Below are 26,340 nucleotides of genomic sequence, written 5' to 3'. Positions count from 1 at the left end.
TTCATCCCCTCGCTCACGTTTTGCTCTTCCCTTTTCCAGCGACTCTGCCCGTCTGAAGTAAAGCCCAGCTGAGGGCAGGCTGCTGCTACACTTAAGCCTCGTGCTCACCCAAAGAACCAAACAGGATTCAGGACGAGGCCACGAGTGCTCACCCGCAGTTCCCTTGTACAACAGCGTCAGCATCTTTGCTTTCAAACTGCGAGGGACCCAGGAATGAGAAGGGCTGGGGCTGTTATCACAGCAGTGCCCCTGCTCCCGGCACTTACTGCCAGCACAGCTTGCTGCCTGCCTCCTCCTTGGGGTCGGCACCTGGAGGGCTCCCCCAGCTCAGCCACAGTTCGTTATCTGACATAGCACGGATGCTGGCAGACACAACCCAGCTTCCTCCTGCTGCACCGACCAAAGGGAAGGAAGCACTAATAGCTCCTGCTGGGCAGCAGCACTGAGATGCTCTGGGCTATTTCTGTCCAATCTCTATTTCTGTCCAATCTCACACAAGAGGAAATCAGAAGCTTCTATACACCTCCATTTGATTTCTCTCCGTTAATATCCACAGAACAGAAATTGGACTTTGTCCTCTCCTTTTTTATATATTTTCCGGTATTTTAAAAAGTGCCGAAACTCTTCAGCTTCGTGCTGAGCTTCAGATTAAAGTTAACCTCTGAACCATGCAGCATCTTTCATGTGTGGCACCATACGGAGAGGAGCACGAGCCTGGATCCCTAACGAGCATCCTGGATGGCTTCTGATTGCCCTCATCCCAGCGAGATGGGGCACTGCCTACGGCACACGCAGAGGGCAAAGAGCAGCCATGCCCCCGAGCCCCGGGGACTGCTGCAGGGCAGGACCAGCCATGCTCAGCACCATGAGCTCCCTGCTGCCCCCACCAGCGGGCACAGGGCTCGGGCACTTCTGTCATCTGATCCGGGTTCCTGTCCTCTCGTATTGGAGGACGGTCCTCTGAGCCCATCCAGGAACTATGAGTCACTGAAGAAGCACTTAAAATCCATCCTTGATGATAAGGTTGGAACTATGTGCAGGACGTGTCCTGCCCTACTTTGGAGCTATGCTCGTGCCGGCCACACTTCCCCACTTGTTCCACCTTCTCACCCCATCCCGGCTCTCCTGTGGGCACAGGTTCTCAGCACCAGCTCGTGCTGTGCCCAAGCCAAGGCTCATGCTGGATGTGCTGCTCAGCTGTGATCGAGGTGAAACCTGGTGGTTCCCACCTGCACCAGCATCAGCCTGAGCCAGCACTGGGCACCAGAAAAGGACAAAAGCCAGTAACTGCCTTCACTGGCACACAGCAATCTCTGCAGCATCACCTCTGCTGCCAGGATAAGACACTCACCTGAAATGGTTATACTTAGAAACTTACTCCTTTTACTTCCCCATTTAGAAACAACACTGGAGCACACCTGATAGGTTTGTTGGTTTTATTCTTCCCCCCTTGGCCACTTCTCCCTTGGCAGCAGCGATGCAGTCCTGGCTTTGCAAAACATTTCCAAACCTGAGTGTGCTCCGATTCAGTCCCCCACCCCAAAGCTGCCAGGGTTATCTGTGAAAAAAGCCACTGGGGGTCACAGGGGCCATGCAGCCAGGCCTGGGGTGTGGCACTGCCCGGGCCGTGCTGAGGCTGCCCTCTCCGGGGCTGTCCTCAGCCACTGGGGATGCAGGACGGACCCGTGCACTCCTCACTGCGAAAAACCACCTCCAGCACTCTCCTGGTTATAAATAAAGCAGCCACTGACCCCGGAGATTAATCAGTGGGCTGGTGTCTCTGCGTGATGTCACCCCGCGTTTTTCCACAGGCCTGTCGAATTTCAGCCTGTCTGATCCGCCGATGACAGACGGGGCTCGCGCCTGCCAGACAGCCCCGGGACGCGGGAGGGGGGCAGGATTTATAGCCTTCCTCCCGCACGCTCTGCTTCACTCCGCGCCGCGCACACAATACACAGATGCCTCTGCAGGATGACGGAAACCCGGGGCTGCGCGGCGCGGCCGGGGTATTTTTAGGCAGATTGCAGCACTTCTGGCCTTCGGTGACTTCATGATGAACGCAGCCGGGTTTGCAGCCATCCATCAGAAGGAGTGAGGACGGAGGAGTGGCCCTGAGGAGGGAGCGCGGAGCCGGGCAGCACAGGTCTGCAGAGCAGCTCCTCAATTTGGTTGAGATGGCAAAGCAATTAGCAATGGAAGTGACAGGCACACCGCCAGCACACGCTGTCGCCCTCCTCCAAGGGCTGGCTGTGCCCGTCTGCCACCGTAGGAACCCACAGTGGTGGAGGCTGCTGTGAAGGGTCAGTTTATTGCTCAATGTATCTGTATCTCTCCGAGATGTATTTTTGGTCTGGGGCCTCAGGGACGGCCGTTCTTTGGGGGAGCAGAACATCCTTTCACAACCACGTGCTGATGCCTCGCGGGGCTGCAGCTCAGCATCGACAGCACAGCCTCCACTGCTGCCTGCAGAGCTCACCCACAGCACTCGTGGTCCGAGTGCCCCAACTGCCCCCAGCCCAGTGTGGGACCATGTGTGCTCCTCCAGTGGGCTCTGTTGCCTCAGAAAATAGCTTCCACCCAAGGTCGGCAGGCCTGGCACCCAGGGTTATCCCGGGACAGTGATTTTCCCCACTGGGGTTCCAGGTGGCAGATTATGCAAGGCTGAGAGTTATTCCTGGGGTGGCTGCATGTAAGGCGAGCTGCACACCCAGCACGGGTGGGTGGAGGTGCAGCCGTCCCTCTGCAAAGCCTCAGTGCCTGGCACTGCCCCAGCACCTGTGCCTGCATGGTGAACGCAGGAATCAGTGCCAAGGGGGGGACAGCTGGGCAGCAAGTCCGAGCCCTGAGCACGGGACGGAGAGCAGCCATGCTCACCCACTGGCAGAGCCAGGCTGAGCCTCGGGAAGGGGACGGGGAGGTTTCTGCAGAGCTCGTGGGCGATGCACAGGGCTTGCACCAGGACACAGAGCAGCCGGGCACCTCCAGCAGCTGGAGCGAGCTGCAGCCAGCGACCTGCTAGGGAAATCCAGCAACCTGCTAGGGAAACTGAGCACCCGCTCCTTTGAAGTTAATGAATCGTGAAAGCCTTTGAAAGCGGAGCTTTGTTTATTTACTCCCGGCATCTCATGCCGACGAGGCACACACACATCCCAAGCGCACTGCTAATTTGAGTGAAAGATCAAATGTGAGGCTCCTGCGGCCGCCGGGACAGCGAGGGCAGCCCTGGCCCCTCCAGGGGGCATTGACCCACACGGGCAAATAGGGGAGAGCCCAGCACAGAGCCGGGGCATCTGAAACAACACCTGGGGCTGCCAACTAGATCCTGCCAAGGAAAGCATCAGCCTAAGGAATCAGTCTGATGGAAGACGTTTTGCACGTCGGATGCAAAGCATTTTGAATCAGGACCCAAAGGCACTGCCCAGCACCTATATTCAGCCCCAAGCCCCCAGCCAACACCCAGCACCCCCTCCCCCACGCCTGTGCATCCATCCCAGCCCTGAGCTCTGCCCAGTGCCACGGCACAGCCAAACCAACCCCCAGGGCTGCAGCCCCTGGCATCCCGCTGTGCCCCTCCCATAGCAGCAGGACGCAGGGCGCTCCATCTCTTGGAGTGAGAACCGACAACGCATCCTGGCCCTGCAGGACGGTGCCGGGGCAGCCCAGTTCGGCAGCAGCCCCGTCCCCGCTTGGAGCAGCGGTGCCCCAGCGTGCTGCCTGCTGCCGGGGCTCCCAGCCTCCCACAATAGCCTACAAATATCGGCCTTTTCAGCGCCATAGCTTCACGAACAAGCTGTAACGCAATATTTCACTGAGGCTCTCAGACAAAAGGACGGCACCCCACCAGCACTCGCTTTCTGCTGCTGCAGTTTTCAGAAGTATAATTGGATTATAACCGAGCGCGAGGCTCTAGCCCCAGTTTCTCCCAGGCCAGCGAAGTCGCTGTCTGATCTCTAACAACGGGAGTCGGAAGGAAGGAGCAGAAAGCTCGCTGGGCAGAGGGGAGGGGAGGCTGAGAGCTCCGGCACTGCTGAAAGCCCTCAGCAGATACCGAGATTTGCGGCCCCAGCAAATGATAATTAGGCGTATTGCGAAGGGGCAACAATGAGAGAGAGGCGACCCACTTACGGCCAATGCCTTCCCCATCGGGGGGTGGGAGGGCTGGCGGGCAGGGGAAAGGGGAGCTGCGAAGTGAGGCAGGCGCACCGCAGACCCCTCCGCGCGGTGGGTGCGGAGCAGAGCTCCGCTGGGCGCCCGCAGCCCGGCCCGGCCCGGCCCGGCCCGGAGGAGCTCAGCCCGCAGCCCGAGCTGCGGGAAGGTGCGGGCGGAGCGCTGCGGTTTGGCACCCTGCAGTGACACCTGGCGGGGGAGAGCGCGGAGGAGCCGGCGGCGGCCCCGAGCGTCCCGCGCTGCTCCCCTTGTCCGACGGACCCCGACGGGGCGGCCGCGGGACGACGGCTCCGTCGCTGCGGGACCGCGGCGGCCGGAGCCGCCTCGCGGGGCGGCGGGCAGGAGCCCGGAGGGGGCCGTCTGACGTGCCCTTGGGGAAATGGGGGTCGGTCCGGCCACAGCCGTGGCTCCGCGTTTCTGACTCTGCCCAATGAGAGCCCGGAGCACGGAGGGAGCTGTCAATATTTGGCCACAGCCCCCGCGCCGCTATCCCCAGTGTGTCCTCGCCCTCCGCACAAGGACCTCTATGGCCCGGCCCGGCCCCGCCGTACGCCGCGCTCCGCTCTGGGGGTGCCGGCCCCGCTGAGCTCCCCGGACCCCCGGAGCCCCTCCGCCGCCCCCTGCGCGGCAGCATGAGCCTGGGAGCGGGGGCCCAGCCGGGGCTCGCTCAGCCGCGCGGAGCCGGGAGCCGCGCAGGAGGGCAGTGACGGGCACGGCTCGGCGCCCGCACCGCCCTTACCCGAGGGAAGCGCGGGCAGGACCCCGTCCCCGCTCATTTCTCCGTCTGGACCGCGCCCCGGAGAGATATGCTCAGTCCAAACCGCCTGGAAGCGTCTCCTGGGATTGCCGTGGCCCCCGGGCGTGCGGAGTGCGGAGCGTTCCCTCGGACGGCGGGCGCGGCCCCGCGGATTTGTCTGCCCTTCGTGCTCATCCTGCTCGCCCTGACGCCCCGCGCCGACTCCTCGTGGTGGTGAGTGCCCGCGCCTCGACGGCTCCGCGGCGGCGATTCCCGGCCGGAGATAGCGGGGGGGTGGAGGGGAGGGGGAGAGCGTCAGGGTTGAGGAACGGTCGGGGAGCGGACGTCCGACGTGCGGCACCGGGCGGAACCGGGCACAGCGGCCCCGCGGGTCCCGGTTCCTGCGGACGCGCACCGGATCCGAGCGGAGCCCCGCGCAGGGCCGCCCCGCACCTCCGCCGATCGGGGCCGGGCACAACCGGGGCCCCTCGGGCACGGACCCGCCAGGAGCTGAGCCCCGAGCCCGGCCTTCAGCGGGGAAGGAGCGGGATGAGTGCCCTCGGTACGGGCTGGGGCTGAGCGGCACGCCGAGCCGGAGCTCCGCTATTAACCCTCCGCAATTCGGGGATCGCGATCTGTCTCCCAAACGTCTCCGGACTGCTCTGTTATCCCCGCGATCGCTTCTCATCCGCTCCTAAATTACCGCTGTCCCTCGTTTGAGTAAGGTACGGCTCCGCGACAGCCGCAGGTGATGCCGCAGAAAACACGCAGAGCCGCGGCAGAGCTGCCGGCCTCCCCGAAATCAGTCTGCTTCTGTCCCTGCCCCCCGTAACAATGTCAATTCGTGCATGCAGCATGAGAGTCATTAGGAAAACGGGCAAGGTGATGTTTTCGAGTGAGCCCACACGGCTTCAGTAGCTGAGAAACACCCGAGGAAAACTGACATTGCTGCAGATGAGTTCTCAGCGTCCCCTGTCCTGGAACAGTGCTCGCTGACCTTATGGGAAACCCCAGCTTACACACCATCACCATTAGTGCATCGCAGTGGCTGAAGCAGAATTTAATCGAACTTAATCCATCTGATGGAGATGAGTGGCATTCCCGAGGTAGCACAGTGCTGGAGCACCACCGAGAGCACAGGTCCTCTCAGCAGCACTGAGAGCTCCGGGACAGGAGGGGGAAAGGGAAGGGAGCAGTGATCCGGGAGCGGGGATGGGAACTGAGAGGATACAATGCCGGCAATGCCCGGAGGAGACCTGCAGCCCCATGAGCCCGCAGGGGTCTGAAATGAGCGGGTGAGGAAGGGAGCCAGCAGCAAGGCTCAGGTCGATGCACGCACGGCCTGGCTCCCAGCCGCCAGATCGGCCCCCACCCATCGCAGCAGGAGAAGGCAGGACAACATCTGTGCAGAAGGTGCTGTGCTAAAAGCCAAGGCAGAGTCTCAGGGTTGCAGGGAAGTTGGAGAATTCCACGTCCTTGCCGAGGAGGCAGGGGAAGGGGGAGGCTTGCTGGAGCCGGGGGGTGGGCACACGGGGCAATGCTGCTGGAAGGGGACAGGCTGTGGCTCACAGCATCTGCCCAGAGCTGAGCAGTTCTCTTAATGCGCTCAGATACGTCTGAAGAGTCAAAATCCTTCCATAGAAACAGAGTGAAAAGCATCGCCTTTCCTTGCTTTCACACCCCACTTCTCCCCAGAGCGACGGCACCGCAGCGGTGGCCCTAATTCCCAACGCACAGCTCTTCCCAGCGAGCAGGAGCAAAACCAGCCACGCTTTGAGGACACTGGACCTGCTCTCGCAGCATTTTGTGCCCTCAGCTCTGAGGCAGAGTGGGAACAGTGCTGGGGAACGGGGCAGAGCTCAGAGCTCAGCGGGCAGTGCCCCCACGCAGTGCTGGTGGGGCTGAGCACGGTGTTTCAGCCTCTCCCCTAAAGCAGAATGGGCCCCAGGGTCCGTAATGCAAAGAAACCCGAACCCAGTGGGTCCAGCTCAGAGGCTGACACCACTGATGGCACTTTCTCTTCCGCAGACCAGGAGGTTCCTAAGAAAAAGGTTGTGTCACGTCTGATAAAGCCGCGTCTGCAGCTGAGATGGTGCTCTCCTGAAAGCGGGTTCAAGCAGCTGTGCGTTGGGAAAAAGTTAGGCAGTGATTTCCATGGGCTTCCAAGCACATCTTTAGCACTACTGATATTACAGTAAATACATTTGGTGGTGCATCATCGTTCCTTATTTTTATTATTATTGCCAAATTCTTCTAGGGATTCACACACAATAAACTTGTGGAAATAGAGGAAATGCTTCTCATTTTCGGAGTCAACTTTTAAAGTAGATTAATAGGAAAAAAAAAAAAGAAATCCAAACCCAAACTGGGCCGCCTCTGATCGGAGTACATGGAAAGGAAACATCAACCAAATGTTTCTTCTAAACAACTGCAAATTATTAATTTTGGGTGACGTCAGGAGCGGTCCCACCGCCGTGCAGAGCTCCAGGAACTGGGGAGCACTGGGAGAGGGGCCTGGGGGTGCGTGGGGGTGGGGGTGTGGGTGCCGGGGAGGAGCAGCGGGCGCTGCCAGGACCACCAGCAGCTGTGGGGCTGGGGAGCAGCACCCGAACTATGAAGCTCCCAAACGATGACGCATCACTTAGCAACAAAATACCGCCTGAAACACAGACAGAAATTAAATAGGAATGCGATGGGAAAATCCCTAAATCCCGTTTCCACTGAAGTGTAACGGGCGGGCAGGGCGAGCGGGACCGTGCCCCGAGCCCGGCGGTGCCTCCAGGCCCCGAGAGCGGCCTCCAAAACTCCTTCCAAAAGATGGGGAAGAGGAGGCCAACGTTGCTTATAAACACGATCCGTGCAATAAACAAACGCCGCGTAAATAACCAAGTCGGGTTCGTTCGCGAGCCGGAGCTCCGCCGGGCGCGCCGCCGTGGACTGAAGGTTTGCTTAAAGGCCAACGTACACGGACCGCGTGCACACCCCACCCTCACACGCACCCACGGCCCTGCGTGCAGCCCCGACGCGCCAGCTCCTCGTCAGCTCACTTGTTTATTGCTAACCACAGCCCTTGGAAACTGCGGATATTCAGTTTCTTCTGGCACTGGAGCAGATGGGAGGCATCAGGCTCCCGACGAGATAAAGGGGAAAGCGGAGCTGCGTGGGCTCACGCTGGGGTCAAGCAGTGCGCGGGGTCTGACTGCATGTGGGATGGGAACGGTGTCACAGTGGGATGCTCCATCCCAATGGGCGGCCACTGCCAGCCTTCAGCTCCGTGGGAAGAGCTTGAGAGAAGGGAAATGGAGCAGGAGCACGCCCCGAGCTCGGGCTGAGTGGGTGCTCAACCTTTTGGGGCACTGCTGGTGGGGTCATCTCGCTTTCAGCTGAGTGCCGCTCCAGGTGCAGTGGATGGGCACAGGTTGTGGTGAAGTCGAGCTGCTTGCACACGCAGTTCTGGGATATCAGAGAGGGGCTCACTTGAGCAGGCATCGCATTGAGGTGTGTGGGAGGGGAAATAGCATTGATAGGAATGTCTGAAATTAAGCCAAGGGAAGGTCAGCTGCACGAGCCTCCGCCATCGGGGTGCACATGCTGCAGCTCCCACAGTCAGACCCCAGCAGCCCAGTGCTCCCAGTTCGCCACGTGCAGAGCAGTGCTGGGGGCTCAGGGACCCCACGCTGCTCCCCGTGATGCACTCTGTGTGGTCACAGCAGCAGCAGAGCAACGATCAGGAGGACATCCTTGTCCCCACGTGCTCCTCATCCCGGCCGTCCCGGGAGCCCTCGCCTTGAAACATCAGTTCTAAATTAACATGGGAGGGATGGAGGGCACCCTGCACCTTCGGGGCAGTCCCGGTGCTGCACTGGGAGCGTTTGGGAACAGATGGGTTCTCTCAGTCACTCCGCTCAGTTATAATAACCCTAATTGTGTTCCTGAGTTCATTTTTCATTGGGGTCACTTTCACCTATAGGAAGTGTCTCTTAAAAAAAAGAGACACAACAGAAAAAATCCTTCTGCTCTCCCAGGCTCGTTGGCCGGGTCCCTCGGAGCAGCCTCACCCAGCATTATGATATTAGAAATTATTCAAGTGAGACTAACGCTCTCAGCACACAGAGCAGTGGCTCTAAGTGAGGAAATTAGGACTATTAATCACTCTGAGGTGCTAACAATTCCAGCAGGCCAGGATGGCCCCGTTCCCAGTGGGGCTTAATAAAATACTCAGGGTTTATAATAATAAAATAATATCTCAAATGTCTGTAGCACCTTGCAACCCAAACCACGGTGCCATTGGCTATAAATTGTCCCCCCCCCAAAGCTGTGCAGAGCCGAGGAAGGAGAGCACAGCCTCTGCAGGAACTATGCAAAGCACTCGAGGAGCGAGATGCTGCCAGGCCCTCTGGAATTTGCTCTTTATCAGATAAAGAGGCAGGGATGCTGGATCCGATCCTATCGGGAAGAGGTGCCTCCAATAGCTGCCGGGGGCTCTCAGCCTCCCACCAAAATGCAGATTCCACATCCTCTCAGTGGGAACAGGAGCCACGAGGACGTGCTCAGAGCTGCCCCCAGCTCCAGGTGGGGTCAGGTGTGTTCTGCTGCAGCCCCGAACACGGGCACCCCTCTTTAACCTCTGGTGTCGACCTCAGCTGTTCTCAGCTGCTATCAATCTGATTTAGAATTGCGCCTTCTGTAGCACTGGTGCATCCCTGCTTTCCCCACCGTGTGAGCTTGCATTTCTTGCTAAAGAGCTGAGCGGCAGGGAGCTGCTGCCAAAAGCAGTCACCAGTCCACAAAGGGACTCTCAAACCCCACGGAGACGGAGGCAGAGTGAGAGCTGCTCCCGGGGACACCGCGTGGCACATCCCAGAGCCCACAGCAACACAGACAGCCCCGGAGCACGTGGGGAGAGCAGAAGCAGGCAGAGCCCTGAGCTGCTGAGCAAACTCGACCAGAGGCAGAGATGCCACGTGGGCCACACAGCTCTGCAAGAGCAATGGGGCAGCCGGGCGTGCGGCCCCGGGATCACAGCACAGCGCGGGGCGGGCGTGGGGAGGGGGTTAGCACAACTGCGTGCTGCCAAGTACATGGACGCGTCTGCCTCTGATTTGCATGTTTATCTTAGAAGCAATTTAGGTTTCTCCTTGTTTACAAGAGGAGAAGTCAGCAGACTCTTAGAGCAAGAAAAACAACTGGGAGCCAACATGTGACAGTTGTCTCCTGTTCCCCACGCACGGCGCGCGCGGGCGGTTGGGAAAGAGCGTCGGCTCTCAGGGCTGCGTGGCCCCAAGCAGCAGAGAGCAGACAGCAGCAAGCTGGGACTGCCTCCCCTCCCTCACAGCCGGGCTCTGGAAGCACTTACCTGCAGAGCACGAAGCCCCAGCGCTGCACGAATCATTCCTCGTGGGAAGGGGAGGAGAAGGTGGAGGCGCGGCAGGAGGAGCGCAGCACTGTGAGCTGAGCCCTGGGAGGAAGAGGAACAGAACCAAAAGGATGCACTGCAGCAAAGGGCTCTGCAGCCGCTGCTCAGGAGCCCCCAGGGGCACAGCTGCTGCTCCCGGTGTGCAGGGCAGGGCTCGTTACCCCCCTGCACACAATTAGCGGTCCCACCCTCTCTGTAGGTGCCCCTCCATCGCTGGTATCCTCGGCTCTGGAGCCCAGGGCCGTGCTGTCCCCGAGGGCACTGTGCTCTTACGGGTGTTCCTCAGGAGCAAAACGCTCCCCAGAGTTTGCCACGAGCAGCACGACTTCATTTCTAAACAGTGAAGCAGCCCGTTCTGATAAGGCAACCGGGACCTTCCCAGAACGCCCTTCCATTTCCTATTCCAGTGCTTTGTGAACGTCACAGGGTAAGATCAGCAGGGAGATCAGAAGGGATGCTTTCACCAACCCAAAACAAATGTTTGGTTTTTTCCCCTCCCAAAATTCTGCTTGGCAAGAGCTATCCCAGCACTCTCTATCTCACCCCATTTCGGAGAACCAGACCCCACTGGGGCTGCTCTCAGCAGAGGCACAGAGCACTGCCAGGGCTCTCCCACTCGTGGGGCAGATTTGGTCCCGTTGTGCCGTGGCAGTTCCAGGAGGGCCGTGGCAGTGCATCAGCAGAGCTGGGAGTGCATTCACTGGGGACAGCAGCACAGTGCTGCTGCAGGCAGGCATCCTGCCCTGCTCCTCTGCTCCCATCTTCATTTTAATCCGATGCAGGAGCACGGAGGAGGAGTCAGTAGCTCCATGTGATGAGAGCACGCAGCAGCATTCATCCTTCCCGGAGGTTTCCTCTGCTCTGTGTGTGTGCAGCCCCATGCCACGCTGCAGGGACACGGTGCCCACGGGCCCCAGTGCTGCAGAGCCGTGGGGAACCGTGTCTGTCGTCCTCTGCTCCATCCTGAGATGACCTCATGCTTCTGCCAGAGCTAAAACAAAATACTGTTAAAACAAAAACAAAAAAAAAGGGGATAAGATCCCATTGCTTTCTTTGCTCGCTGGGCTTTCCTGAGCCTGGGAGCTATCTGTGAGGCTGATGGGAGTGATAGAGCATGGCCAGAGAGAGAGAGAGAGAAAGACAATGACATATTGCCCAAGTTTATTGCTTTGTATTATGATTAAAGGGAGGGTCTTATTTCCAGTCTGGGGGTTTGAAACATTTGAATCCCACCCAAACCTCTTCCCCTTGCAGCCAGAATCGCAGCTCCGTGGTATGTGGCAAAAGTCACTCCCCGGCACAGAGCAGCGTGCTGCTGGCAGGGCTGCGTGGGACGGGGATGGAAAATTCCACCACGTCTCCATTGTCCACGCAGGCCTGAGGGTGCAGGAAGATCCCCCTGCTCTGTGGGGAAAGCTGCCCGCTGCACAGCGAGCACTGCCGCGCATTGTGCTGCCGGGACAGACAGCACAGCCCACCTTCAGGACACGATCCTAAATGCAGCCGGCTGCTGGCAGCACGAGCAAGGCCTGCAGCAACGAGTGAAGCTCTCATCTTCCACCTGAGCACTGCATCGGTGCCTGTGCCACCCAGCAGCGGGGAGGGGCTCAAAGCCCCCACCTCCAGCACGTCATGCCATCCCCTTCTCCCTGCAGGTACATCGGGGCGTTGGGCGCGAGGGTGATCTGCGACAACATCCCCGGGCTGGTGAACAAGCAGAGGCAGCTGTGCCAGAGGTACCCTGACATCATGCAGTCCGTCGGGGAGGGAGCCAAGGAGTGGATCCGTGAGTGCCAGTACCAATTCCGCCACCACCGCTGGAACTGCAGCACCCTGGACCGGGACCACACCGTCTTTGGGAGAGTGATGCTGCGAAGTAGGTGCTGCCACGTGGCCGTGTGGGGCTGTGAGCAGAAAAAATTGGGGGAGGGAGAGAACGCTTCTCCACGTCCTCCCCCTGAATAAAAAACAAACAGATCTGAGCTGGGAAGATGCCCTGAGAAATGGTTGTAATCGGAGCGTGTGGCTGCTGCTTGCAGGAAGAGCAGAAAGAAACCTGCACATCGAGTGGTGTGGGGAGAAAAGGGACCACAGTGTCCCAGCTCCCACGGTGCCCCACTGAGCTGCAGGGAGCATCCCTGCTGCTGTGCCCCGTGGCTTTGGTTACAGCCTGGGAGAGCTTTGCCTGCCCCATAAATTAATCAGGCAGTAATGGGTGCACACCACTGCTTTTGTAATAGCTGCACCAGAGGGGATGGAGGGGGGGGAGCACTGGGGGAGAAGGGGGAAGGAGGAGACACCTCCAGAGAACAGGCTCGTATGTAAACAGTAATGGGATATATAAATATTTGGAGAGCGGGGTTGGCCAGGAATCAGCAGTTCACGTGGGAACTCCCTGTTCCTCGCATGGCAAGGGAGGCAAGGCCGGGCTGAAGTGGCACTGCTGCTCCAGGCTCCAACCCGGGGCTGCACCGTGGGGGGGTCCTTCCTGGCACTGCAGGGGGCTCAGGGCACATCGGCCACACCGGGACCTGCTCGGAGTACCAGGAGCAGCTCAGCCGTGGGGCACGTGGGCACACATAGGACGGGGCTTGTGGATGCTGGGCGGCTCAGGGCAGCCCAGGAGGAGTGCAGGAGGCTGCAGGCACTGCAGCACTGCGCTCAGCCCCTGCCTCCCCCTGCGTCCCAGCATCACTGCAGCCCCACGCCCTGCCCCGGCCGATGAGCACAGAGGGGCTGATGAAAGCTCCTCGCCATACCCCATCCTGCCAGGCCCAGAGAGAGAGCTCAGTTCCCTTTGAAGTCGCTTTCAAAGGCTCTCCAAACGAAGACGAACGTGGTTTTGATTTGCAGCTTCTTTTACAGCGTTATAAAACCAGCTGCGAACTCAAACCAGAGACACCAAGCTCTGGGGGGCACACGCTGGGCCGCATGGGCGGGCCCCCAAAGCCCAGCATCCCCCCCCCCACACCCCCAAGCTGAGCTGCAGCTCCGTGCCCCCTCCCAGCCCACCGCTCACCTCCGCTCTGTGCCCGCAGGCAGCAGGGAGGCCGCCTTCGTCTACGCCATCTCCTCGGCCGGGGTGGTGTACGCCATCACGCGTGCCTGCAGCCAAGGGGAGCTGAAGGCCTGCGGCTGCGACCCGCTGAAACGCGGCCGCGCTAAGGACGAGCGCGGGGAGTTCGACTGGGGCGGCTGCAGCGACAACATCAACTACGGCATCCGCTTCGCCAAAGCCTTCGTGGACGCCAAGGAGAAGAAAGTGAAGGACGCGCGGGCGCTGATGAACCTGCACAACAACCGCTGCGGCAGGATGGTGAGTGCGGCTGCCAGGGGCGTGCTTGTGGGGGCAGGGTCCCAGAGCACCACGGTCCTGAGGGGTAAGCCACCCCTGGGGTTCCTTTCTTGCTGACTTTCTTCCCAGCCCTGGTGTGCTCCCCTTCTTGCAGGCTGTGAAGCGCTTCCTGAAGCTGGAGTGCAAATGCCACGGGGTCAGCGGCTCCTGCACGCTAAGGACTTGCTGGCTGGCCATGTCGGATTTCCGCAAAACGGGGGATTACCTGCGGAAGAAATACAACGGGGCCATCCAGGTGATCATGAACCAGGACGGCACCGGCTTCACCGTGGCCAATAAGAACTTCAGGAAGCCCACGAAGACAGACCTGGTGTACTTCGAGAACTCGCCCGACTACTGCGTGATGGACAAGTCAGCAGGTACAGCCGAAACCTCCCGCAGAAGCACAGCTCTCCCTGCCCTCCTGGTGGCCTGCAGCCCCCCGGGGGTGCAGCTGATCCACCTGACCCACTGTCCTTTCCTCCCCTCCCCTCCAGGCTCGCTGGGCACCGCAGGGCGCGTGTGCAACAAGATCTCCCGCGGCACCGACGGCTGCGAAGTGATGTGCTGTGGACGGGGCTACGACACCACGCGCGTCACCCGCGTCACCAAATGCGAGTGCAAGTTCCACTGGTGCTGCGCTGTGCGCTGCAAGGAGTGCGAGGACACTGTGGACGTGCACACGTGTAAAGCGCCCAAACGGGCCGAGTGGTTGGACCAGACCTGAGGAGATGAGCAGCAGAGGGCAGATCCGGCTGTAAACCACCCCTCCCCTCCCCACCCCCCCATCCCCAAACACACACACCTCGACCTTTTCTGTTTTTAAAACACCCGTGGGCCACTGCGTTCTGGGAGCTGTAGTTCGACTGCATGGCTTTTATTTAATTAATTAACTCTGCAAAGCACTAAGAAAGGACTACGTTCCCCAGGAGGTGCTGTGGACCCTTCTGTTTGCTCAGCAAAACAGACCCCCGTAACCCGAGGAGGCAGCCGACCTCGCTCCAACTGTGAAACCTCTGCTGCCATCGTTTGCCTTCGCAGAGGGACAGAGCAACTGACACAGACTGGGAGCACCGACCATGAGGACGCAGTGACGCTGCCTCTCCCCGAGAAGTTTCACCAGCAGAAACAAACAAACAAACAAAACCCCAGTTTCCAAATCAATAAACTCTCACGGACAACGTTCTCGCTTTCACCTTTTTGCAAGGCCAGAGGAAGGCAGAGCCTTCGGAAAGCTCCGTGTCTCCGTGCTTCCCTTCAAGCAGCCCTGGCACGCTGTCCCCACTGCACTACTGACACACGCTGAGCAACTTCTGCACGGTCTTCTCCTGACTCCTGGTGAAGATGACGAGCGGAGTTGTGAACTGTCAGCTGAAGCCTGAACGACTGCAAAGAGACGAAGGCTGGCCGTGGAAGTTTGCAGGTGGAGCACTAGAGAAAGCAAACGAGATCTGTGAACTCGCTGGTAGGTTCGGAAGTCGATGGATACAAGAGCATCTCTGTGTAAAACTCACTTGTATGTTGTGTATAACTGCTTATTATTTTAAGTCAAAATTCATTATAAACCTATATCAGAAAATGATGTTCTTTGCTTTTTCAATTTTTCCATGCCCGGTTTTGTGCTTCCAACCCCGTGGGACTCGGCTGCAGCAGCCCCTCCTGCCCCAGCTCCTCCATCCCAGGGCGTGGCCCCGCTGTGCTCACCCCTCACAGCAGTGCCCTGGTGTCCAAATCCCACAGGGAATCCTCCCGGCAGCAGCGTACTCCAGGACACCCCGTGGCACAACGCTGGGTGAGGCAGGAGGCACCAGATCCGCTCCCACATCTTTCCCTTCCAACACCAAACCTCAGCTATCAGCTACGATTGCAGCTGGTGAGAGCAGGGCAGGGAGCAGCCAGGCAGTAAGCGGATATGTTACGGGGATTAACCCCTCTCATCTCCAGAAATTCCCTCTATTTTCTCCCTCCCCCAGCTTGCACAAGGACTGATCAGAGATGCTTTACTCAGTACACAGATACTGATCAAAGAAGGACCCACACAGGCAGCCTTAATGCCCAACAGCACCGAACCCATTAACTAAACCAAACCCTCACCCCAAAAAAAGAACTACCTAAACCACTGCAATTCCTGAACTGAAGCTTAAGAAGCTCAGCATCCTGAACCAAAGCTTGCAAGGTGGCAAGGTCTGGGACTGCACAGCCTGACTGTAGGCTGCCAGGCACTGTGACCAAGTGGCACAACAACTGTTTTCCTCATGTGGATCGAAGGGCACGTAATGAAATCCTGTGCATGTCAGGAAATGCACAGAGCATGTCTTTATGCACGTTACAAGCTTCCAACATCAATGGGAAGGAGGAGCCGGCGGTGATTTCTGATTGTAAACACATTTAACTCAGGTCTGATTTCACACCACCGCTGTTGCAGAAAGGGGTCCAACCTCTCCTGGACCAACAGGTTCCTCCTGTCAGCCTGCCCAGCTCCCTGTGTGCAACACCAACGTTCAAAGGGTCCCAGCAGCAGGATGGGATCAGAACAAAGATGATTCTGTTTCTGAGCCACGGTGCGAAGAGCCACCTCTGAGTGAGGGTTCAACTCAAAGGCTTTGGGAAATGCTGGCTTGAGTGGGGAGAGAAAGGCCCTTGTGGAGGACTGCTTTGATGGGAAGGGCTCAAAGAGTTCACACAGCCCCCACGGGGGCTGCGGGGAGCACCCCACCCCAGGCAGGCTGTGAGGGGCAGAGGTCCTGCAGGACAGACCCACGACCAGAAATATTAAACCGCTGTGAGGATCCCCCTGCCCGGCTGTGCTTCCAGCAGCACCATCTCCCTCTGCAATCCCACACCGACAGCACACGAGCCCTCCCCATGCTCATAAGGACCAGGAGCAGACAGCATCTCGAGCCCACGAGGCAGGAGGTCCTTCTGCAGAGGGCTACACGAGGCTGCGCTCCACTCTTGTTTATTAACAAGCGATTAGCAGAAGCATGACAAGCACGATGCCCAGGAGCCAGCAGAGCGGCTGAACAGAACTAACCCCCGTGCCTGTGCAGGAGGACGTCCCACTGAGGGCTGAATGGGAATCAGAGCACTCCACATCTTCTCACAGATGAGGCCTCCCTTCAGAGCACTCATCTTCGGAAAGCAGATGTTTTCCATCTATAGAAGTTTATGAAGGCTGCAGTCTTGTCAGGGAATACTCAGTTCCACTCGCAAGTAATCTAAAGTGTACGGGAAGCCTTTTATGGAAGATCATGTTCTAATTATCATCCAGTCGAAAGCATGGCCCAACTCACAACCAGGAGCAGAATTAATTGCTAAAGGAGCTTCTGAAGAAATTACCTTCTCTGAAGAAGCTGGGCAGGATGCACAGCAGGAGGGAGGCAGAAGACATCCACAACACGGGACCTTCTCTCCACCAAGCCACGTGCAAGTGAGAGAGGCCCTTAGCCACGGTACGTCCGGATGGATGCAATGAGCAGATGGATCAAACGCTGACCTAGAACAATCCAGAACGCATACACCACTCGGTTCCACCCCAGTCCTAAAAACCCTTGTCAGGGCTGCAGAGCCCTCTGCTCACCATCACACTCCTGCCTCTCCAGAAGGCAGTGCTCATGCACCTGTGCCAGCGTGCTGAACGAGGGCTGTCCTGACAGCCACACTCCTGTGACAGGTCCACGTTCCAGGGACAGATTTATCAGGGTGTTCTGATTTAACATTTGCACAACCTGTCCAGGTCTGTGTGGGAGCCTTCATATCCTTTCTTACTGAACACGAGTCACGAAGGGCTGCTCCAACTAGCAGCAGGGAATTACTGCTCTGAAATCACAGCTGATGAGTCAGGATGGGAGAATGCAATAGTCACATACTCTGTCACACTGTTTTATAACTGATGATAGCCTATAGCCAGATTAGAAAAGAAATCAAGAGTTTGTTAAGAGAAGGATCCAAGCTGATGAGGCTATGGTGTGATTGCACAATTCAAGGCATCCAGAGTAGAAGAAAATGTCATTGACCAGAAATAACCAAAGCAAGAAGATCCCCAATGGAGACGTATTCATTTTCACAGAAGCACCCTCACTGATGCAATGAACACGGGTGTGTTATCCAGCATTCCCCAATGATTAGACTCACCTAAGGGCCCACCAAAAAGCAAGACACAACAATCGAAGCTGGAAATGAAAATTCCAAGCTGATGATCAGCATATCCCTGATTGCTGTCCTCTTCCTGCAGTGCTTAGGGCTGGGGCATGCAGAGCACGCCTCGGCTGGGAGGTGCAAGGAAGGGAGGAGGGAGCCAGAGTTCAGAACTGGAGCTGCCTTTCTGCCTATCTTTATTAACATGTGAGTGAGTTCAGATGACAGCAGGCTGAACACAGAAGCCCACTACTGCTGCTGCTGCTGCCAGCATGACCCGATGGTCAGGGGACATTTTGGAACCGTAAGCAGATCAGAACAGACAGCATAGCACTCAGGCAGCCATACGGCCTCTAAGTGCAGAAAGAGAAGCAAGGAGTCTGCTTGTCCTTGTTAACAGCAAAGCATGGGGTGTGGGTACTGTGGGGAGGATGGCAGAACCTGAATCCCACCTGCGCCCGCTGCCCTCGCTACCAACACCGTCCTCTGTTCAGAACAGCACCAGCACACATCTGCTCTCTGCTTCCACAGCTGTTCCTATTCTGAAATCTCAATGCAATTCCATGTGGCTCCCAACCACACACCCCATATATTAGTACTTTGGGAGGTGCATCTCCCCTCAGCCTGTCATCCCTGGGCAGGGGGGGAAGGGCAGATTAATTTATGTCCACGAGACCCCCATATGTACATCTCCTTCTCTCTCGGGGAGTTTGCTCTCGTGCTTAACCTCCTCAGCCTGCTGGCACAGGAGGCCAATGATGCAGTTCAAAGAGAGGTGCAGGCTCTTTGCTTTCCCCCTCCCCCTGGAATCTTCCTCTCACTCGTGGTCCTTGGGATTCACCCAACGCTTTTCTGAAAAAAAAAGGAAAAAAAGGAAAAAAAAGAGGACCTCAAGACAAGTATGCATTTAATAAGCAGTGAGACAAATAAGCTCCAGTTATCCCAGCAGAATTACAACACCAGAGAACAATTTTCTGCATTCCTCTGAAGGCCTGAAGGAACCCAATTGCCTGCTCTCAGCCTAAATAGGTACCAGACACCAAGTGCTCCATAAGCAAACAGAGCCCCCAAAGTGCAAAAATGAAATAAGTAAAAAGCTTCACGTTACATATAAACCAGCCGTTTGCACCTTGTTATTAATGATCTCCACTATGACCTTTAAACACTGCCTTGCTCAGAGTCATGGATCTACGCCTTGGCACCTTCACAACAATTCCAGGACAAGGAGGCAGGAAATAACCTGGCCTGGCCCACGCCAGAGATGTGGCACGGGAGAGCTGGAGTGCCCCAAGCCCCAGCCATCAGCTCCTCCAACACAGCAGCCAGGGCTGAGTGAGTGCCTCCAGTGCAGTGACAAACAGTGACAGTGGTTTCTGACAGTGTCCTGCAGCCACGTGCACGTGTGCATAAGCAGTAGCAATGCTGCTTTCAAGAACAGAGGGCTAACATCATGATACAAAACTGCAAGAGAGCTCGTTATCTAGAAGCTAATTCTGACATGGCTTATTAGCCCAAAGAAACTAGGGGTGCTTCATGCTGCCTCTGTCAACCAGAAGAACTGATTTAAGAGTTTTCTTGTTGTAACATCATAAGCCAGAGGAAAGTTTTGCCCCTCGACAGCTGCTCAGCACAAAGTCACTACCTCTGCAGGAGACAACTGCAACACAAATGTCTGGAGAGAGTGCCAAGCTAAAACTGAGCTGTTCTGAGATGCTTTAAGACACCGTGAGCAACACCACCACCACCACAAATCCAAATCCTGCCAGCATGAATCAAAGAGACTGTAATTATTCACATATTAGCAGCACATATATAAATAAATGTTGACTTTCAAGTTCCTTGACTTTCATTGGCTCCTCCGAACATAACGAAGACTTGAGAAGTCTGCTGTATGACACAGAGCCTTAAAAAGGCTTCTGCCATCCCAATGGCTATGAGATTACAACAGAGCATGTTTCAGGGAAATGGCAACAATCACTGCTTATCTGTCCCGAGTCATAATTGTCTAGTTACATATACATTATGCAACTTAATTGCATGTGCACTGATATGGTAGCACTGTGGTATGCATCAGGTGCTAAGCCCCTGCTCCAAGGTGGCAAAGGAATGTTGCTATAAAGCATGAACAGTCCTGCTAGGAAATCATGCAGGGAGCTCCTCCTTCCTCAAGAATTACTGGCACTTCTAGGTAGACAGGAACATTTTCATTACACAGGCTGCTGCCAGCTATACTTTCAGCACAAGCCCATCCCCTTTCTGTTACTGTTATGTCAGGGGAGGACAGTGAAAGAAAGCAGCTCTTGGGATGATACATGGGAGGCACTGCTTCATTTATAACCCCACACAAATGCTGGAAAATGTTCAACTTTAAAAAGCATTAGGTTGGTTACCTTATGGGCCCCTGTGGACCAAGACATGAAACTACACGAACACAACATATCTATTAATCACCACAACGATTCCACAGCGAGAAACATCACCAATGGCTAAAATTCAACTGCAAGGAAAGCTGAGAAAGTCACCCTCTAGTAGGGTAGGTAACACAAAAAAATGGGGTACTATCTTCCTGTAGGGCTCCTCTCTTGATTCCCTGATGAGTTCAAGCACTTGGACTGAAGTCCAACCAATATACAGTGGAGAGTAACACTAGCGTTCCTACCTAAATGTGGGTGCTCCATCTCAGCCAGCGTGCTCCCCCACTTGCACCTGCACAGCAGTCCTCTGGCTGGAAGCTCTGCAGAAGCACCAGAAGCTGCAGCTGCACTGAAAGACCTTTAGAGAATCAGAATTGTGGAATATTTCATCTGTACTAATTAAAATATCCCACTTCATAAGAGTCCTACCTACAAATAAAGAATCAAATGAAAAGCATCCCTGCTGATTGATTTAGGCACTGCTTCAGAGAGCAGCAGGGCTACAGCAAGCTTCTTCCATTCAGAAACGAGTAATTTATGACACCTTTCACAGAAGCTATCAAGGTCACAGCTCACATCAGACTTTCATAAGGATTGGTGAAGATGAAGCATGCAAAATGTCCCCAGTTATTATGGATAACTCTATGTACATTGAAAACACAGGCTTTTAATATGCACAGAATTAGTGTTTATCTGCAAGCTGGTGCTATTTCTGTAACTGCCACATTGTAAGAAGCTTTTTGTCTAACACGAGTCTGCCTCTCCGGTACAGAGCAGCAGACCTGAGTGTTGAGAAGTTGACATTTTCCCTAATGGGGAAAGGGTGGAAATGGAGGTCACACCAATTACCTCCAAGCACTTGGCTGCCACAGCTATCTGTTCACCTTTCCAGTAAACAGACCCTTGTGGCTGGTCCATATCTGAAGTAATTCCTTTTAAGAGTGCTCCACACCTCAGGTCTCTTCAGATCTTGATATCAACAACGATAGCACTTTTCTTTGGACTAACACTTGAAAGTTCAGGTCTCCCAAGGAGACTCCCATGCAGATACCACAATCCTTTTTGGTAGTTTCAGGAAGCAGGCCATTCCTCAAGGCAAAGGCATTTGACAGATGAAATACATACAATTAAATCTAAGGAAGTAAAAACATGAAGTAGAGGAGTTTCTACTACAGTTTCCTTGTGTAATGCACACTTACAGGATACAGAAGAAATAAATCTTTGCTTGCATGCTATAATCAATATTAAAACAGCGTTTAAGAATTCAACAAACTCCACACGTTAAGAAGGAACTTTTTAATAGAGAAAGCAAAACCATACTTTGCTCTTAACAAATATTTTGAAAAAGACTTACAAAATTAAACCAAAGCCAGTTATCTGGTGCACCTGCAGCTGAGAAGGAAGTGTCAGTACTCAAAACATCCACCCAACTTACATTCTCACATCTCTTGCAGAAGCATTACCTTCCAGTTGTACAAGTGATTAAGAAAGCAACGAGGTTACTGCTCAATAAAAACTATTTTGTTAGGCGATTACAGACTCTACAGCCAAAGAAGGAACTCATACATGAAGCACCACTACCAACACGGCAGCCTACAAAGGACAGCTGTCTGAGCAGCATGGCTTTCCTCGCTGCCTCCCACAGCCAGGTGTCACCACCCATGGGTGCTGCCAGGACACTGTGGCAGCAATGCAATCACACCCTCTGGTCAGTGCAGTCAGCTGGTGCCACAGACTGGACAACGTGAGGATCTTAATGTTTCCACAGCAAAGGATAAAAGGAGAGTCCCGAAGAACTGGAAAAAAAAAAAAACAAAACCAGCAGTAAGAACAAATGAGCTCCAGACTAAAAACCATCTTCATTTCATAGGTTTAAGACAGGAATAAATAAATCATTGAATCAAACCACACTCGAGTCCTCAACACCCATGACACTGTGGCACTCTTCTCTAATTCTAGGCATCAGTACACGGAGGCAGAAAGGCTGAGCCTTCTTAAAGCTGATGAGGCAACAGTATGGATGGGGGACAAAAATGCACAAAACAGAGCCTTAAACTTGTGCTGTGTGAGCAGTGCAAGGTGTGACTCACCAGGGGACCGAGGGGCTCAGCCAGACGCCAGCACGCTGGGGGCACTCACAGGCCACAGCACTCGCAGCACCTGGGCACAAGCAGCATGAGTTAGGACAGCATTTCTCCGTGCTACACCACTGGGAAGCACAGTGGGGAGGAGGGTGGTGAATTTAACAGAGATTCAGACATAGATTATTTATAGGTCATTGATTCAAACGTGTAAAAAACAGACAACCCAGCAAGAGCAGCCCATTCTTCAGGCAGGACCCACAGATGCCATCTAAACAGTTCCAGAGACAGAGATTAAGTTAAAACAAATGATGCAAACTTCCCTGCACCTTCTCAACACCCCCCCCCCCCACTAACCAGGACCTGTGTTATCCTCACGCAAACCCTCTTTCCATGAGGCAGCAGTGACAGGACTCATTTACTTTGAGAGTTTTACTTCGGCCCTCCTGGCTTCTATCATAACCTCAAATATTACATTAAAAAGGCTTTTAAAACATAACATTGACAACAGTGCAGGAGCTTTTCAGTGCAGCTAGCTTCTTCACTGCCTGCGTGCGTGTGGCACCTTCACATTAAGTGCATGAGTTAAGATGTAGATTAGTGAGGCAAGGAACCTTTGCCCTTGGCATGGATGCTCAGCTGTGACAGGAAACTTCAGGCTTTTCTTTTTTTTCTATGAAGTGTAGAACCACTCATTGCACATTGGCAGGGAAGTGCACATCTCCAAACTATACACATTTTCTCTTAGATAAGCAAAAGACTCAAGTGTTTATAAATATGAAAAGTTCAGCAGCTGGCTAAAAAGTTAATTCTCCAGTCTCACTTAATGAGCTTTGGGGAAAGTGGTAGGGGGATTTGTTCAGAATGTAAAGCAGAGTGTCACAGAAAGCAGGACTTGCCAGACTGGGCTCTGCTTAGTCCTGCACTCTGCCTCGAGATGGTTGCTATCAGCAGAAGGGAGAGGAATCCTCTAAAGGGGAGCCACACAGGATGAAAAATGTTTTCTCCTTATCTTGCTATCATAAAAATTAGCCAATTTTTAATTTAAGTCCCATGAATTCTTTCTTCGTTGCGAAAATATCAAGCAAACCATATCAAAATACTTTGGAAAATGGACTGCCTTCGGATTTTGTCCAACTCCCTGAGCATGAACGTGCTCTCAGTGGGATACTGGAACACTGCTGCAGTACTTTTTCATGACTTTAACTAACACTGGTCTATCCCAGTGGCGCATACTGGGGAAAAAGATTAGGACTTAAAATCTGGGACTGGTCTGTTTTGAAGGTAAGCACGTTAAACAGTGAGAGGAACTTGTGACAAGAGTGTCTGCAGTGTTTGCTGCCACTGAGACTGAAAGGAAACATCTTGGTGTGTTTGTAAGACTTCATACAGTACTGCATTGTGTGGCATCACCTCTGCAAAACAACACGCAGTTATACCCAGTCCTCCAACTATGTAATTAATAAAAATTCAAATTCACCCCAAATGGAAAAACAGTCAGATCCTTCTGTCTGCTGTTTTGGTAGACAATATTCTTCAGCTTGCTCAGCTGTATCTACCACTGTCATCCACTTGTCTGCACCCCCTTCCTTCTGTCACCTACCAACTCAATTTGAACACCAACTACTTACAACACAGAGCTGTCTCAGACTGTCACTAAGAGAGTGATTCTCCAAGAGATCAGAAGTCTCACTGTAGCAAATAGCAAGGCTGACTGACCCCTAACCACAGCACCACCCAAAGCGCCTGCACTCTTTTTGCACACCAAAGAGTTCTCTGTCCCAAATGTCCTACCAACATCACCCACAATGACTCACACAGTGCATCTTACCCTCTTTGAAGGATATTAAAAACTAGAGTTGCAAGAGAACAAATAAAGTCATGGTTGCCTCTAATCAGATTAATAAATGCTGAGCACTTCTGCAAGCCCTTCCACCTGTATAAAACACAACCAAGTTCTGCCCAGTACCTCATCCCAGGGCCAGAGAATATGCTGCAAAGACTGCCATCAGTTTCAAAGGGAGCTGAATTCGAGTAGGTGCCAATGCTAAAGCCTTTTGTTGATGGTGTAATGGATTGTATACACTGGAACTAGTAAATGCTTCACTGTGATTTTTGGCCACTTGGAATATTTTTAGCAATTTGCCAAGGTTTACCCTGTGATTTATTATGGAGGAAACAAACTCAAGCACTAACAAATGAAAATATGTAAACTCCAACTTTTCAAGTCAATAGAAAGGTATTCGACTTCTTAAAGCTGTTTAGAGGCAAACAGTTCATACAGAGGCATACTAGGTTCAACCATAGGAAACATCAGTTCAAGAAGTAACAGAAATGCAGTTCAAGTAGTCATATTTACAGAGAGTTACAGAAGAAAAAAATCCACGCATACAGTACTTTTCAATTGCCATTCCCAAATCTGTGCTTTAGATCTGTTGGAAATTCAACTGCATCACTTTGCTGGAAATCTATTTGGGGCCATGTCTTCACTAAGGCTGAGGCATTCCAAGTACCTACCATCTGGGACTTGATTATCACAAATTATGTTTAATAAGTTAAAGCGTAGTATCATGAAATAGTTCTTGAAATCATGAAATACACAGGATTTTTCTTTTCACTTAGAAAAGTTAAAAGCCCTGGAATTACCTGCAGGTAATTAAATAGAAGATAAGCTTCCATTTTCAGTACAAAATTCTTCTTTTTAGGAAGAATTTCTTCACAAAGAGGGTGCTCAAGCATTGCAAAGGGCTGTCCAGGGAAGTGGCATTTAAGAGATGTGGATGCAGCACTGCAGGATGTGGTTTAGTGAGGGGGTTCAGTGGGTCAGGCTGACAGCTGGACTTCCTGATCCTGAAGGTCTTTTCCAAACTAGATGTTTCCTCAATTCTACGAAAATTCATCTAGGAGCTAATGCCACATTCCTCCAAAGCACAGTAGAGGTGAATCTATGATAACATTTAACGAAATCCTGGCATTCATCACGGCATTATTCCTATTAAATACAGAGACAACTGACAAAGCATCTGAAGCAATCCAGGAACACAACTGAAAGTTAAGAGTTTGATATTTAAATTATCATTGTTTCTTAAAGGCTTACTGGATGGTCCTGAAAAAAAATCAGGAATGGGATCAAGAGTACAATAACCTAATAATTAATATAATCAAGAATATTGGAGTACGAATGGAACTTAACATTAATTCTGTCGAAAACAGCAGAACACTGGAAGACAATTTCCTTCTCAGCTGTCAATCTCAAGAGGTTATTACAGAATTCCCTTCTTGTCTGTTTATCTAACAATGTAAGTTCCACTTTTTTGCAGTATTCAACTAGAAGAGTAAGTGGCAAGAATCCCTTTGCCAGAGCCAGCCAACACTGTCAACTAGTGGGAGTAATTATGTGGTGATATACAAACTTCCTGATCATCTTTTCTGCTGAGCAGACACTATCTACCCTTTCCTAAAGAAAAGGAAATTAGCACAGTGCCAAATGGACAAACGCTGATTTTTTTTCCCCCCACATTTGGACATGTCACTTGACATTCAGAATGCCATTACATAAAGCCAACTAACTTGTACAAAGTCTTTTTCTTTTGGTTCAAGAAACCCAGCAGAGAACTTCACCAAGCAATTCTTTGTTAGCATAACATTTGACCTTGTATCTCTTTGGAAATCATACAACTTTGCTAATGCAGTCCTTACAGAATTAATCAAGCAGATAGTTAGACCCTGGTTACTATGAACCCAGCCAATTATGAGCAGCACTGAAATTTGTCACTGGCATGTCCAACTACATTTTCCAACATAAAGATCAACAGAACTGTGAGGAAATGAGGCCCCACTCTCAGACCTGCATGATTTGGGCATTGTGGACTGGAATAAATGAAGTAAATCCAACACTTTCAGGAGCAATGTATCCTTAGAAAAAAGGGCTCATCTCCTAGGTCCCCACTACCTGCTGCATTACAGCAGCAAGAAAGCAGAATCTCTTTCACCCTCTATTTTGACTAAGAAAGATTGAAAAAAAAAACAATAAAAAAACCAATTAGTTTGGAGTG

General features: G+C 53.6%; 2 protein-coding genes across 4 annotated transcripts in view; one reads left to right on the top strand and one right to left on the bottom strand.

Annotated features, from left to right (window-relative positions):
• Positions 1–4,885: 4,885 nt before the first annotated feature.
• Positions 4,886–14,457, top strand: WNT2B (Wnt family member 2B). Its single transcript, XM_065740416.1, has 5 exons — positions 4,886–5,137; positions 11,975–12,195; positions 13,358–13,635; positions 13,769–14,033; positions 14,151–14,457. Exons 1-5 carry the CDS (start codon positions 4,974–4,976, stop codon positions 14,378–14,380), a joined length of 1,158 nt encoding a protein of 385 aa, XP_065596488.1. The 5' UTR covers positions 4,886–4,973; the 3' UTR covers positions 14,381–14,457.
• Positions 14,458–21,485: 7,028 nt separating this feature from the next.
• Positions 21,486–26,340, bottom strand: part of ST7L (suppression of tumorigenicity 7 like) — a 20,040-nt gene continuing 15,185 nt past the window's right edge. For all 3 annotated transcript variants that reach the window (XM_065740361.1, XM_065740359.1, XM_065740360.1), the window contains exons 15-16: positions 22,295–22,364; positions 21,486–22,000 (exon numbers count right to left, since the gene is read on the bottom strand). In XM_065740361.1, the coding sequence (XP_065596433.1) occupies positions 22,311–22,364 (54 nt within the window). In that variant the 3' untranslated portion in view covers positions 21,486–22,000; positions 22,295–22,310. The remainder of the gene's footprint in view (positions 22,001–22,294; positions 22,365–26,340) is intronic.

This window comes from Cyrtonyx montezumae, unplaced genomic scaffold, assembly GCF_038088225.1.
Source record: "Cyrtonyx montezumae isolate F1298 unplaced genomic scaffold, pur_monq_1.0 scaffold_26, whole genome shotgun sequence".
In the NCBI taxonomy this organism is placed as follows: domain Eukaryota; kingdom Metazoa; phylum Chordata; class Aves; order Galliformes; family Odontophoridae; genus Cyrtonyx; species Cyrtonyx montezumae.
The sequence above is the reverse complement of the archived record's forward strand: the minus strand, read 5'-3'. Positions and strand labels throughout refer to the sequence as shown.

Coding starts and splice junctions, on each gene's coding strand:
- WNT2B (XM_065740416.1), top strand. CDS start 4,974: ATGCTCAGTCCAAACCGCCTGGAAGCGTCTCCTGGGATTGCCGTGGCC. Junction 5,138..11,974: donor CGCGCCGACTCCTCGTGGTG/GTGAGTGCCCGC, acceptor TTCTCCCTGCAG/GTACATCGGGGCGTTGGGCG. Junction 14,034..14,150: donor CGTGATGGACAAGTCAGCAG/GTACAGCCGAAA, acceptor CCTCCCCTCCAG/GCTCGCTGGGCACCGCAGGG.